The 13,069-nt window shown below is 40.1% G+C and overlaps 2 protein-coding genes across 4 annotated transcripts in view; one reads left to right on the forward strand and one right to left on the reverse strand.

Annotated features, from left to right (window-relative positions):
* Positions 1 to 2,293, forward strand: part of LOC120774529 (protein singed) — a 60,876-nt gene extending 58,583 nt beyond the window's left edge. For all 3 annotated transcript variants that reach the window (XM_040104238.1, XM_040104240.1, XM_040104241.1), the window contains 5 exons: positions 485 to 905; positions 970 to 1,065; positions 1,145 to 1,618; positions 1,679 to 1,927; positions 1,991 to 2,293. In XM_040104238.1, the coding sequence (XP_039960172.1) occupies positions 485 to 905; positions 970 to 1,065; positions 1,145 to 1,618; positions 1,679 to 1,927; positions 1,991 to 2,084 (1,334 nt within the window). In that variant the 3' untranslated portion in view covers positions 2,085 to 2,293. The remainder of the gene's footprint in view (positions 1 to 484; positions 906 to 969; positions 1,066 to 1,144; positions 1,619 to 1,678; positions 1,928 to 1,990) is intronic.
* A 6,173-nt stretch (positions 2,294 to 8,466) lies between these two features.
* On the reverse strand, positions 8,467 to 12,271 carry LOC120775109 (dihydropyrimidine dehydrogenase [NADP(+)]-like). The gene is made up of 9 exons (XM_040105126.1): positions 12,147 to 12,271; positions 12,028 to 12,088; positions 11,862 to 11,972; positions 11,142 to 11,786; positions 10,680 to 11,075; positions 9,155 to 10,618; positions 8,861 to 9,097; positions 8,642 to 8,799; positions 8,467 to 8,581 (listed from the first exon to the last, which is right to left on the reverse strand). The coding sequence occupies exons 1-9, from the start codon at positions 12,269 to 12,271 to the stop codon at positions 8,503 to 8,505; spliced, it is 3,276 nt and encodes a 1,091-aa protein (XP_039961060.1). The 3' UTR covers positions 8,467 to 8,502.
* Between the last annotated feature and the right edge of the window lie 798 nt (positions 12,272 to 13,069).

The raw sequence follows: 13,069 nt of genomic DNA on the forward strand, positions 1-13,069 counted from the left end.
AATCTTTAAAAAAATAAATGCCAAGGAATGTTTTTCGACTGATAAAAAACATTCCTCATTAAATTTGAAGCTTCTGAGTTTTTTTCTTTAAAAAAGTAGGGAACCTGGAAATGTATCACCCTTTACAACATAATAGCAATACAAATCTACCGATATCTTTTTAATCCAGTTTCGATACCTGTCCCAAACAACATGAAAGTAGTTCATGGCAAAGTATCTAGCAAAAATATTTGCTTGTTTCTAGATTTTTTTGAAACTTGGAAACTCTCAAAACTACAAATAATATAATTTTGCTAATAGTAGACTCAAATCTCAAAGAAACTCCCATATTGCCAAAGCACTTTAGACAAAAAAGTCTCCTGAATCTCAAGTTAGGAACAAACTTCACTCATTAGTACTACAGACTGCTTATTTTTATAACCTTCCACGTTTTCTAAACAAACTAATGGCTGTATTAAAATGCTCCATTACTCGCTCTTTTCAGGTATTATATATTTACGATCTCATCTAAACAAATATCTCTCGGTCGACACGTTCGGCAATGTGCTCTGCGAGAGCGATGAACGCGATGCTGGCAGCCGCTTCCAGATAAGCATCAGCGAGGATGGCACCGGACGTTGGGCGTTGAAGAATGAATCGCGCGGTTACTTCCTTGGCGGCACACCCGACAAACTCGTCTGCACCGCAAAAACGCCCAGCTCCAGCGAGTTCTGGACCGTGCACCTGGCCGCCAGGCCACAAGTGAATTTGCGCTCAATCGGCCGCAAGCGTTTCGCGCATCTATCCGAATCACAAGACGAGATACATGTCGATGCGAATATACCATGGGGCGAGGATACGCTCTTCACATTGGAGTTCCGCGCCGAGGAGGGCGGACGTTATGCTTTGCATACATGCAACAACAAGTAAGCACTGCGCTCCGCCGCGCAATTACAACAAATGCAATGACTCTACTACTTTTCTTGTTAGGTATTTAAATGCTAACGGCAAACTGCAGACCGTTTGCAATGAGGATTGTCTCTTCAGCGCTGAATACCATGGCGGACACTTGGCGTTGCGTGACAAGTGAGTTTGATTGATGCATTGCGAATGATCGATGACAATTAATTAATTTGAATTTCTTTCTACTCCTCGTTTGTGTCAGGCAAAGCCAGTATCTATCGCCAATTGGCTCGAAAGCTGTGCTGAAATCACGTTCCTCGACGGTGACACGTGATGAGCTCTTCTCATTAGAGGACTCCTTGCCGCAAGCCTCATTCATCGCCGAGTTGAATTCGCGTTATGTGTCGGTGAAGCAGGGCGTCGATGTGACCGCCAATCAGGATGAGGTGGGTGAGAACGAGACATTCCAGCTGGAGTTTGACTGGTCCGCCCATCGTTGGGCGTTGCGCACCACACAGGACCGCTACTGGTGTCTGACCGCTGGCGGTGGCATACAAGCCACCGGCAATCGTCGCTGTGCCGATGCGCTCTTCGAGCTGGTCTGGCATGGTGACGGTTCGCTGTCCTTCCGCGCGAATAATGGCAAGTTTTTGGCCACCAAACGTTCCGGACACTTATTCGCCACATCCGAGAGCATTGAGGAGATCACGAAATTCTACTTCTATTTGATAAATAGGTAACAGCTAGCTGCTAACATTTTTGTGTAATTTTTTGTATTAAAACATATGCTTTGCAGACCCATACTTGTACTTAAATGTGAGCAGGGCTTTGTCGGCTACCGCACGCCCGGCAATCTCAAGTTGGAATGCAACAAGGCCACCTACGAGACGATTTTGGTGGAGCGCGCCCAGAAGGGTCTGGTGCACTTGAAGGCACACAGCGGCAAATACTGGCGCATCGACGGCGAAGGTATCTCCGTGGATGCGGATGCGCCCGCCGATGGCTTCTACTTGGAGCTGCGCGAGCCGACCCGAATCTGCATAAGGTACACAAATCTTCTTTATATTATAAAGACTTACTAAATTTGCTCTGCATGCACTGCTTTCAGATCGCAAACTGGCAAATATTTGGGCGCTACGAAAAATGGCGCGTTCAAGCTGCTCGACGATGGCACCGACTCGGCCACACAGTGGGAATTCTAAGCGACTTCAAGGCGCTGCAATGGGCTGGGCGATTGCTTAATTGATAAATAACACACTTTGTATGCAATTCAGTAGCAGGCAGGCATGCAAAAGCGGAAGCAAGTAAAGTGAAGTAAACAAAGAAAAATTGTTTGCCAATAAGGATCGTGAAAAAAACCTAGCGTTCACACACACACACATAAACATACATATGCATACATTTAAGTAAAAGTGAGTCAAAAAATTAAGAAAAATAATAATAATCAAATAAAAAAGAAACGAGAAAGCAAACGCAAATAAGTTAAATGATAATGAATTGAAATATTAAAATAAATCGCATGCAATTTTTACTGAAATATCATGCGATTGTGGCGAAACGTAGCAAACCGCAATACAATTCAATTGGAGATTTTATAAGGCAAATAAATACATCAATAATTAATGTAGTAATTAAAGTAATTTGTATGAAAATTAAAATGGTAATCATGCCCTTTTAAAGAAACGCTTTTACATACATACTTACATGCATACATACATATATACATAGAGCATGCATACATATTCACAGCATAATATTTTTATACCATTAAACAGAGATGGCAAATATTGCTAATAAAACTGAAATTTATGAAAGTTAATATAAAAATACAACAAAAACAAATATAATATAAAAACAACAAAACAAATTGTCAACAAAAACAGGAAACGCACAATTTTTTACATACTTTTATACAGCAACAAAAAGTCTAGCTTTTATACCGTGCAAAGAAAAAAACAACAACAACAAAATAATTATATATAAAATTTACACTGTCATGTGTAGGCAAGTAGGCGGCAAAGTGGCGACAAGTACTGTGGAAAATCGTGCAAAATTCTAAATTTCGAAGAGGATTTAAATAAAAATTGGTTATTCTCAAAACTTTAATTCACTTGCATACAAGTATAGTCCAGTTCAATACTTCGCTTCGATAAAAATTGCTCGAACTGGAAGTAACTTCGTAAACGACTGATTTTGTTACCTTTTTACTTTTTTGAATATAAAAGCAAATTTTTCGAATCTCAAAACGACAAAAAATGGGATTTTTACTACTCAAATTGCATTGTAGCGCATAACAGTTCAAAAGTGGTGAAAATTAACGGACCGTTTGCGAAAAAATTTTTAATTTTCAAATCGGAATATTTTACATACCAATATATCCGTGGAATACAATAAAATTAGCTTAACGAGACTTAAAATATCCGTGGTAAGCAGTAAAAGTAGTTTAAGGTGACTTAAAGTATCCATGGCAAGCAGTAAAAGTAGCTTAAGGCGCCTCAAAAATTCTGCTTTAATTATTTTCGAATATGTGAGACATGAGCTAGATTGAAAACTTCTAATTATCATAAAACAGTGATCGAGAAAATGCAAAATGTCTCATTGGAAAACAAAATGCCCACAATAGCTGAAGACGACCTAACCTCACTTAACATATGTATGTGTAATCACAAATACATATTTTATTATATCATTTCATCTTTTTCATATAAATCACTTGTCGTAAACTTTGCGCTGCACTTGTCTTGCACTGAAGTGTGTTGCGTAATAAAAATGCCAATTTTGTGAGTCCTTCCGTTGCAAGTCCTTTTTATATAGTGTGAAAAATTAAAAAAAAAAAACATAAAATTTACCTACATAAATAGTAAGCATAAAAAATATATATAAAATCACTAAAATCGAGCGTTTGGCATTGGAATTTGTAAAATTATTTAAGTATTTTATATAAAAGAAATCTATAAGTCGCAATTTTATTGACAATGCGTGAATATTTTAAATGCTTTTTTAGCAATTTTAATCAGAAACTCCTCCAATATATGTATGCGTATATATTCCTATTAAAAAAAAGCATTACAATCTACATTTTATATATCGATTATGTATAAGTAAGTTATATATGCGAAATTCATGCAGGCATAAGTGAGGTTATGCACGCGTGTACGTATACTTATGTGTGAGAGCCCAGCACTGCAGGCTGGCAACAAAAGTGAATTAATAGAAGTAAAAAATAAATGAAAATAAAATAAAATGCGCGCAAAGCGTTAAAAGCGTAGAAGAAAGCGCGTAGTGCAGACAACAAAATTGTATTATAATTTAAAAAATATATAAACGCTAACAGCGCAAATACGTTCCATATGATTTGAGAGGAGAGTTTGCAATATATTTTTTATTTTTGTTACCTGTGTGTGTTTCGTTTATAATAAATATTTTTTTTGTAGAATTCCAAAACAATTTTTATAATATTAAAAATAGTATACATACATACATATGTATTTGAAAAATCTCCAAAAATATTTTATTTCATGCGCACTCTTACATTACTCTAAATACCTTTTATTTATGCAAATTCCAACGAATTTATAATTATTCTCTATCATTTGTGTAATTACATACCAGCATAAATAAATACCCCCACCCACGCACATACATGCATATGTGCTCGTGTATTTGTAGCCTTTTGATTTTAATATTTCAGTACACAGCATCATTTCCTAATAGTTTGTAATTTCACTGCGTTGTTCATGTCACTCAATTAGATTTTAATCTACACATACATACATACATGCATATATAAATTTATATATTAATAAATATCTCTACTATGATTTGTATTTAAATGTCTTTGCGAACCGATTTTGAGTTCAATTTGTTCCAAGCACCACTTCCACTTGTATTTACGCAAAATGCCGTGGCAAAGTTCATGCAATTAAAATCTATCAAAATAAATATGTATTTATTATTAGAAAGCAGAAGCAAAAGTGGTTATTTACATAAAAAAAGTAAATAAGAATTAATGAAAGAGCATTATGTGAAACTAAAGCGATATCAATATCAATAAAGGACACTTATTATATCATGTATTCATACTCTAAAACTTTGCATTTATTTATTCGAGAATTTATATGTATGAAGGGGTGTTTGTAATATAATATACGCATGTAAATCTTTTTATACCCTGAACAGGGTGTATTAAGTTTGTCACGATGTTTGTAACAGCCAGAAAGAAGCGTCGGAGACCCTATAAAGTATATATATATATAAATGATCAGTATGTTGAGCTGAGTCGATTTAACCATGCCCGTCTGTCTCTCTGTCTGTCCGTCCGTCTGTATATATATGAACTAGTCCCTCAGTTTTTAAGTTATCGTTTTGAAATTTTGCAAACGTCATTTTCTCTTCAAGAAGCTGCTCATTTGTCGGAACGGCCGATATCGGACCACTATAACATATAGCTGCCATATAAACTGAACGATCGGAATCAAGTTCTTGTATGGAAAACTTTCACATTTGACAACGTATCTTCACCAAATTTGGTATAGATTATTTTCTAAGACAACAATGTAATCTCCGAAGAAACTGTTCAGATCGGATTACTATAGCATATAGCTTCCATACAAACTGAACACATAGTTACTAAAAGAAATGCACCTGTGAAGGGTATATTAGCATCGGTGCAGCCGAAGTTAACGTTTTTTCTTGTTCTTTACTGGCGTAGACATCGCTTATATATCACATCCTATTCGGCGCCAATTGAAGTGAAGTCAGGTTCTTCGCCAACTGGTATTTCCAACGGTGTGGAGGTCTTTCTCCTCCTCTGCTTGTCCCGGCCAGTACTGTTCGCAGAGCTGTGTTCATCTATTCGGACGACATGACCTAGCCAGCATAGCCGCTGTCTCTTAATACACTGAACTATATCAATGTCGTCGTATATCTCATTCAGGTCATCGTTGCATCGAATGCGAATTCGCCGTGGCCAACGCGTAAAGGGCCATAAATCTTTTGCAGAACTTTTCTCTCAAAAACTCGTAACGTCGACTCATCAGATGTCATCATTCATGTCCCAGCACCGTATAGCATGACCGGAATATTGCGTAACTTGTAGAATTTGGTCATTGTTCATCAAGATAAGACTTTACTATTCAATTGCCTACTCAGTCCGAAGTACCACCTGTTGACAAGAGTTATTCTACGTTGGATTTCAAGGCTTATATTGTTGTTGGTGTTAATAGTGGTTCCAAGTTAGATGAATTTATCTACGACTTCGAAGTTAGGACTGTCAACAGTGATGTGGGACCAAGTGCCACGACTGTTTGTTTGATGACAGGATATATTTCTTCTTGCCCTCGTTCACTACTAGACCCCTTTGTTTCACTTCATTATCCAGTCTGGAGAAAGCAGAACTAGCGGTGCGGTTGTTGAGGACAATGATATCGATGTCATCGGCTTAAGCCAGCAGCTGCACACTCTTTTAGATGATTGTATCTGCTCGATTTAGCTCTGCAGCTCGAATTATTTTTACCGGCAGTAGATTGTCGTATGATAGGGAGTCGTCTTGAATGAAACGTCGTTCCATACCAAAGCTCGGAGGACCTCGGAGAGGTCCTTAACAATCCTGACGGAGCTTTTGGTATTACTCAACATCAGTTTACACAGCCGTATCGGCTTTGCTGGGATCCCAAATTGAGTCATAGCGGCATAAAGACAGCTATTTTTCGTGTTGTCAAAAAGCAGTTTGGAAATCGGCGAAGAGGTGGTGTGTGTCGATCATCTTTTCAAGATTTTTCGCATGGTCAATATCTGGTTAGTTGTGGATGCACCTAATAATAGCAGATCCCATCGGATATGAATTTAGGCTGGTCCATTGAAATAAGATTAGGATAGGTCGTAGGGCTGATTCAAGATCGATGTATCTCGCTTGGACAGATATTCGTGCTTTGTGTTACCCATAAACACCTAAAAGGGAACATTAGATCTTCATAGATCGACAAAGTGTTTTGACCTTACCACAACTTTGTTAAGGCGGTGTTTACCAAAATATTTCAGCTTCAGTCAGTATAAAGTCGGAGGAAAATCAGAACACCGACTACTGCAGCGATTTTGAGTAAATTAGGTCATGCATTCCTTGTCTTGTTTTGAGCGCACAGTCAGCGAGCTCAAAGACAGTACAGCCTCTTATGGAGTGAGTGCACACCTCTCTGAAGATAGCTGCACTTCCGAACTATAAATCTACTGCTACATTGATGGTAGCAAAAGTTAACTGCAGCCTTTCTGCAACGGCTTCTTCTAGTCCACAAACTCCTCGCATGTGTGTGAGCTGAAAGGGCACTGCCAGGAGAATGGTCGCGATGCAGAGATCTAGATTGTAAGTAATGCAATCGAAGCAGGGAGGAGAATTCAGTGTATCTCTGCTCGGAGTCCCTCATATACCCAGCTTCTCTAAGTCTAATAGCAGACCCGTGGATTAGATTGTAAACGGTGTTCAGGATTTTTTCTTTAAACAAAGGAGCTACATCGTCTGCATAGGCAACCACCAGACAGCATCATTCATCAAGACCTTCACAACTAGGATCCGAAGCAAAGGGATTAGAACGCCATTTACGAAGTGCCCCTATTTAGTTTTCGAAGTGCTCGTGCATTAACCTAATCCGCCATAAGCGTTCTGCCGCAAAGGAGATTATAAATAATATGTTTGAGATTGGAAGGGCTGAAAAAACGGATAATGCAGCACGAAAATCGAGATGAAAAGCGAAGCAGTCTCAATCGGTCCAATCTGACGTTCAGACTTCTTGCTGGCACTGAAAAAATTAGAAATATAGTGATACTGAATCTTAAACAGTACTTGGTTAGCCTAATCGTGTCCTCTTCCCCGTCCCTTCCCCTCTTTTCCAACCTTTCTCCTCGTATCGTTCTGGTATCAATTGAATGTCCAACGATTCCGACATATACTACTATTTCACTCTTAATTGCGAAATCTCATTGTCATCCCTGTCCGTCGGTTGAGGAGGGCAAAACAAGATATCGACCAGCAACATCTTTAGGATACTATATGTAGTCTTCATTCTCAAGTCACTCGCCGGCAGTACTTGTAGTGTGAATAAAATTGCAGACTAACCATTTGGTTAGATGAATAATATTTGGAGGCTCTCAGGGACATGACTACCGAAACAAGAAAGAATCTGGGTTTTTTCTAAACAGCTGAGTATAACCGATCCCTATGACTCAAGCTAAGCTCACTTGTCTGACACGCCTTTACCCACGGCGTGGAAACCGCCGTTTACGAAAGCCTACTGTTAAGTGGTTTAGAAGAGTTTATTTTGCGCTTTACCCCAATATAGGGTGCAGGTATTCACTACAACAATAATGATACAAGCAATTTCTTTTTTGTTGGAATAAAGTCTGGGTAAAAGGGAGCTTGGTCTTTTATCTTTTACGGTTCTTATCAAGCCATTTGCAGACGATAGTTCAGTTCGTTCAGTTCAATCTTCAAATTGGAATATGTTAATCCACCTTTCACTCCTGAGATAAATGTAATTAAAGTAAAATAGTATATTTCTTAGAAAATATATTTCATAACAAATAAGTGCAGAAGCTAATTGAAAAAAAGTTGATTGGATAAAATTGATTTTATTTTTTGGGAACCTCAATTACTGTGTTCTCCCCACAGCCGCGCTTTATGACGTGGGGTATTTTCTTAGGAACCATTCTGAAAACAAGAAAAAGGAAAATATATTACCGTCATCTAAGCCGCTCAAAGTATATTTACGTGATGCAATCGATGATGGGGCATACAGACACGCAAAGGGTACAACCGGTGCAGTCATCACCGATCAGTGGAATATGCGTTTTGGCGTCGAATTCTATAGCCTGGTAGCCAGAGTCATTGCATGTGAGGTAGCATTTACCGCAATTTACACATAGGTCCTGGAAATGAAGCCAAATAATAGATAACATTTGACGGAATGTTGGGTTTTATAGTAATTACAGGGTTAATAAGAGCCACTTTCTGCTGCTTGGTGTCCAGCTCCTTAAAAGTGCCAATGCGACTGAGCGCTTTGCCAATCACATCGTTTACATACACCGCGGGTTTCGGTTTACCACCGCCAGACTTCTTTTTGTCAGCTACCGTAGCTTTATCCTTTGACAGTGGACCCTTCTCTTTGCGTTCCTTAAAGAGTTTTTCTTCTCGCTGTTGCTTATATGGACCGAAGAAGCCCAACGTCTTTGAAGATATTATATAATCAATTTGGTAAAGTTAAAACTAAATATAAGACTTTACCTTATCTTTGTTGCCTTCGGCTGAGAGATGCACAACAGGCTTACCCTTCTGATGTAAAGGAGTTGGCGCTGATTGACCGTCCCATAGCTCGGGATTTTTTGGCGGTGGATTCGCTTTTAAATACAACAAAGTTTGTAAACTACTCTTAAAATCCTGTACTACAGTATAATCCTGATTCTGCACGGCCGAACATACTTGAAGAGCTGAGGCGCCAGCATGTAGAAACTGTAATGCTGCATCACCAGAATCCACACCGCCACAGCCAAGTATGGCTAGCCCTGGTACTTTATTACCGATAGCCGAGATCGCTCTCAACGCCATCGGGCGTGTTGCGTTCCCCGACATGCCACCATATGTGGTGCGTTTCTCATCGCCCACAGCCGGCCATGCAGTGCCGTCGGCTTTTAGAAGCATCAACGTCTGTACGGTATTTATAACGGTTACGCCAGCAGCTCCACCACGCTTAACAGCAGTTGCGATATCTACTATTTCGGTGATGTTCGGTGTTAATTTGACAAAAACTGGTACACTAACAGATTCGCTGACCCATTTCGAAACTTTTTGAACCAGTTCGGGCACTTGACCAATGGCCAAACCCATGCCGGACTCACCCATGCCATGTGGACAAGAAAGATTCAGCTCAATAGCGTCGGCACCGCTCTTCTCTGCCTTAGGCGCCATATCCTTCCAGTCTGCTTCGCTATCAGGGCACATTATACTGGCGATTACAATTTTATCGGGAAAATCTTTTTTGAGTTCAGCTATAGTCTTATACCAATAATCGGCACGTTTCTCCGATATTAATTCGATGTTAAGGAAAGCGCCCTGATTCGGTCCATAGTTGTAACCTGATGTCGTACCACGTACTATACGTGGTGAGACATTGGTCACCATATCTTTGTCGAGACAAAATGTTTTCACAACAACGAATCCCCAACCCTGTTCGAAGGCGCGACGACACATAGCAGCCGTTGTTGTAGGCGGCGCGGAAGACAAGCCGAATGGATTGGGGAACCTGAGTGCGCGCATCTCTTTCTTGCAAGTTTTACGATCTAAATACTCGTAACAGACTTCAACGGACAAGTCTACGTTATCGATTTCAGTATAGAAAAGCGGCAAATCGGCTGGCGTGTTAAGTGGTAGACCTTCGAGTTGGCAATGAATACTCCAAGCAGCGACTTTACCGTCGTTCACTGATTCTACGGTGGTCTTGGCAATACCGCCTAAGTCACCACCACAAAACACTTGTGGTACGCTGGTTTGTAGAGTTTTCGGATCGACTTTCGGTAGATTATTTTTGTTGAGTTTCACTGGTTTCATGGCATCAATTACTTCTTTCTGATTCAGCCCAGAGCCAAAGGCAGATATGACAAAGTCCGCTGGCAGATACGTTTTCTGATCCTTGTCCTCTCTAATAGTGCCATCAAAGTCCATATCGGTGCGTATGAATTCAACAGAAACAATCTGCGAAATAAGTTGTTCAAAACAAAAGCTTTCAATGATATTGAGTGGCAGCCCTACACACCTTATTGTCCTCCAAAATCACCTTGCTGGCCTTCGAGTACGGCACCAATTCACACCACTCTTCGCGTGCCAACTCAACTTCCTCGGGTAAGGCTGGTATAAGCGCTGTACTATGCAAAAACACGACAAGCACACGTTCCGCGCCACAACGCCATGCAGCAGACGCACAATCGAAGGCTGTGTCGCCAGCGCCCAACACAATCACATTGCCTGACAACTTGGGGAGTTTGCTATCTTTGCTAATACCATGTTTGGAGCCGCCTGCCACGCAGGGTAGAAAACTTTTCGATGTATAAAATCCCATAGATTCATCCAAGCCGCAGAAAACCGGATCAATGTTTGGTTCGGGCAAACCTATGCCCAAGAAAACTGCATGATTGCCTCCTTTCAGTAAACCCTAACACATCAAAGGTGCAAAATTAGTATAAAACATCGTTTTACCACTGCTTACTTAACATCTTACATCAACCGTTATGTCCTTGGTGGATAAACAACGATTCAACTCAAACTTCACACCCAAGTCCTTTACGAGTTTAATCTCGAAATTGACCGCGTCGACAGGTAAACGAAATTGCGGTATCTCCGCTGCACTCAATCCACCCAGAAAAGCGTTCTTCTCATAGATCGTCACATCTTTATAACCCAAACGACCCAAGTAAGTTGCGCACGATAGCGAAGCCGGCCCACCGCCTATTAGAGCAATCTTCTTTTTGGGATCTTTCAACTTCTGCGCATTGGGCGGCACTATTTGCGGCACTCCCATCTCCTTGAAACGTTCGGTGGCGAAATGCTGCAAGCCGCTAATGTTGATAGGACCCTCTTCGGTAGCTTGCAAATTGCAGCCACCAACACAGAGGTCGCTGGTGGAGCACACCATGCCGCAAGTAAGACCCAACGGATTGTCGGAGAATATTATTTTGGCAGCACCATAGTAATTCTTATTGGCGATGCTTGTGATGAAAGATTTTATGTCGATTTGTGTCGGACAAGATTTCTGACAAGGTGCATCGGCGCACTTGAGACAACGCGCTGCCTCTTTGAGCGCACCACGTTCCGAGAGTGTTGTATGCTTGATGTCTTCAAAGTTGTTCAAAAGCTTCGACTGTCCCTGTAGCGCAACAGATTATCGAAAACAAAATTATATGTGAGTAGTAAGCTGAGCAGAACTTTATGTGCCATTTACCGTTGGGTTGCGCTCACTGTTGCGCTTCCAGTGTTTCTTCGCGGTCTTGGTCTCGGCTGTTGGAACCACACAGCATTTGCATTTACAGCAGGCATGCTGTGCAAGTTTTTTCTGGAAGAATATCAAGTTTAGTCGTAGTGAGTTCGTTTGTAAGAAGTCGTTTTACTGTCGTTTCGGGTGGGTCCTTCGAGAGTATTCCCTCCGGGCATTTAGTTTTGGATTTGGACCTGGAAAAATAAATATTTCAACTTCATGCGTACATCTTTGAAAGAGCTCTTCATTTACGTTAGGCAAGTCTGTGTGTGAAAATCCGCAAGAGAGAGTACGCGCAAGGGTGTCGCACCAAGTCGCCGTGGAACGCGTTGCGAGATCAGTAATGACCCACGTAAATGTATTATATTTGTAAACATTTACAAAAATATAGAGATTTTTTTTGATAAAATATAGAAATGCTTTTGTAAAAACGGAGATTATATGATGATTTTCAGAATATTTTTTGAAAACTTTCTGTCAACGTCTTTTACAGCTTTTATACCCGTTTGACATTATTTACAAGCATGTGGATTTTGTGTAATTATGTTTGCGATAAAGTCTTGAAATCGATTTTTAATATATTTTTGAGGGAACTGTAACTTATGGGACTCTTTCTTTAGATTTTGAGTCAGTTCAATGAGCGTGCTTGTTTTTAGCTCTAAACCCTCTCTTTCGCTCTTTAAATTCCCCCATTTCACCTTCGCATATTCGGCAATACTGTTAGCTCTATCAAGTGAGAGTACATAATTTTAGGCTTAGGCACGGACTTTAAAATTAAACCTTCCCATATCCTCTTTAGTAGTCGGTTTTGTCGCAATTCTTCATAGATTTCGACTTTTCATTGTTATATTTGGTCTCCTAAGAATTAGCACACCATGCGCTGTTTTTTGAGTATCAGATTGTTTAGATCGCTAACTAAATCGCTTACTAAAAGCAATGCCATTGGTTGTTCTAGCAGTGACATCAATATAAGTATCACCCATCTCCGCTTAATTGGGCAATAAATTCGCTTTTCGAGCTTGGAAAGCTGATCCGTTGTATTACCCAAAAAATTTCTATATAATAAATCATAAGACCCCTACGAATCGACAAAGCGCTTTGAGCCTATCACAAATTTGTTGAGGCGACAAATGCCAGTTTCGGCTACGTCTTTTGGTTCACCGAATGTAAGACTG

Source organism: Bactrocera tryoni, chromosome 4, assembly GCF_016617805.1.
Source record: "Bactrocera tryoni isolate S06 chromosome 4, CSIRO_BtryS06_freeze2, whole genome shotgun sequence".
NCBI lineage: Eukaryota > Metazoa > Arthropoda > Insecta > Diptera > Tephritidae > Bactrocera > Bactrocera tryoni.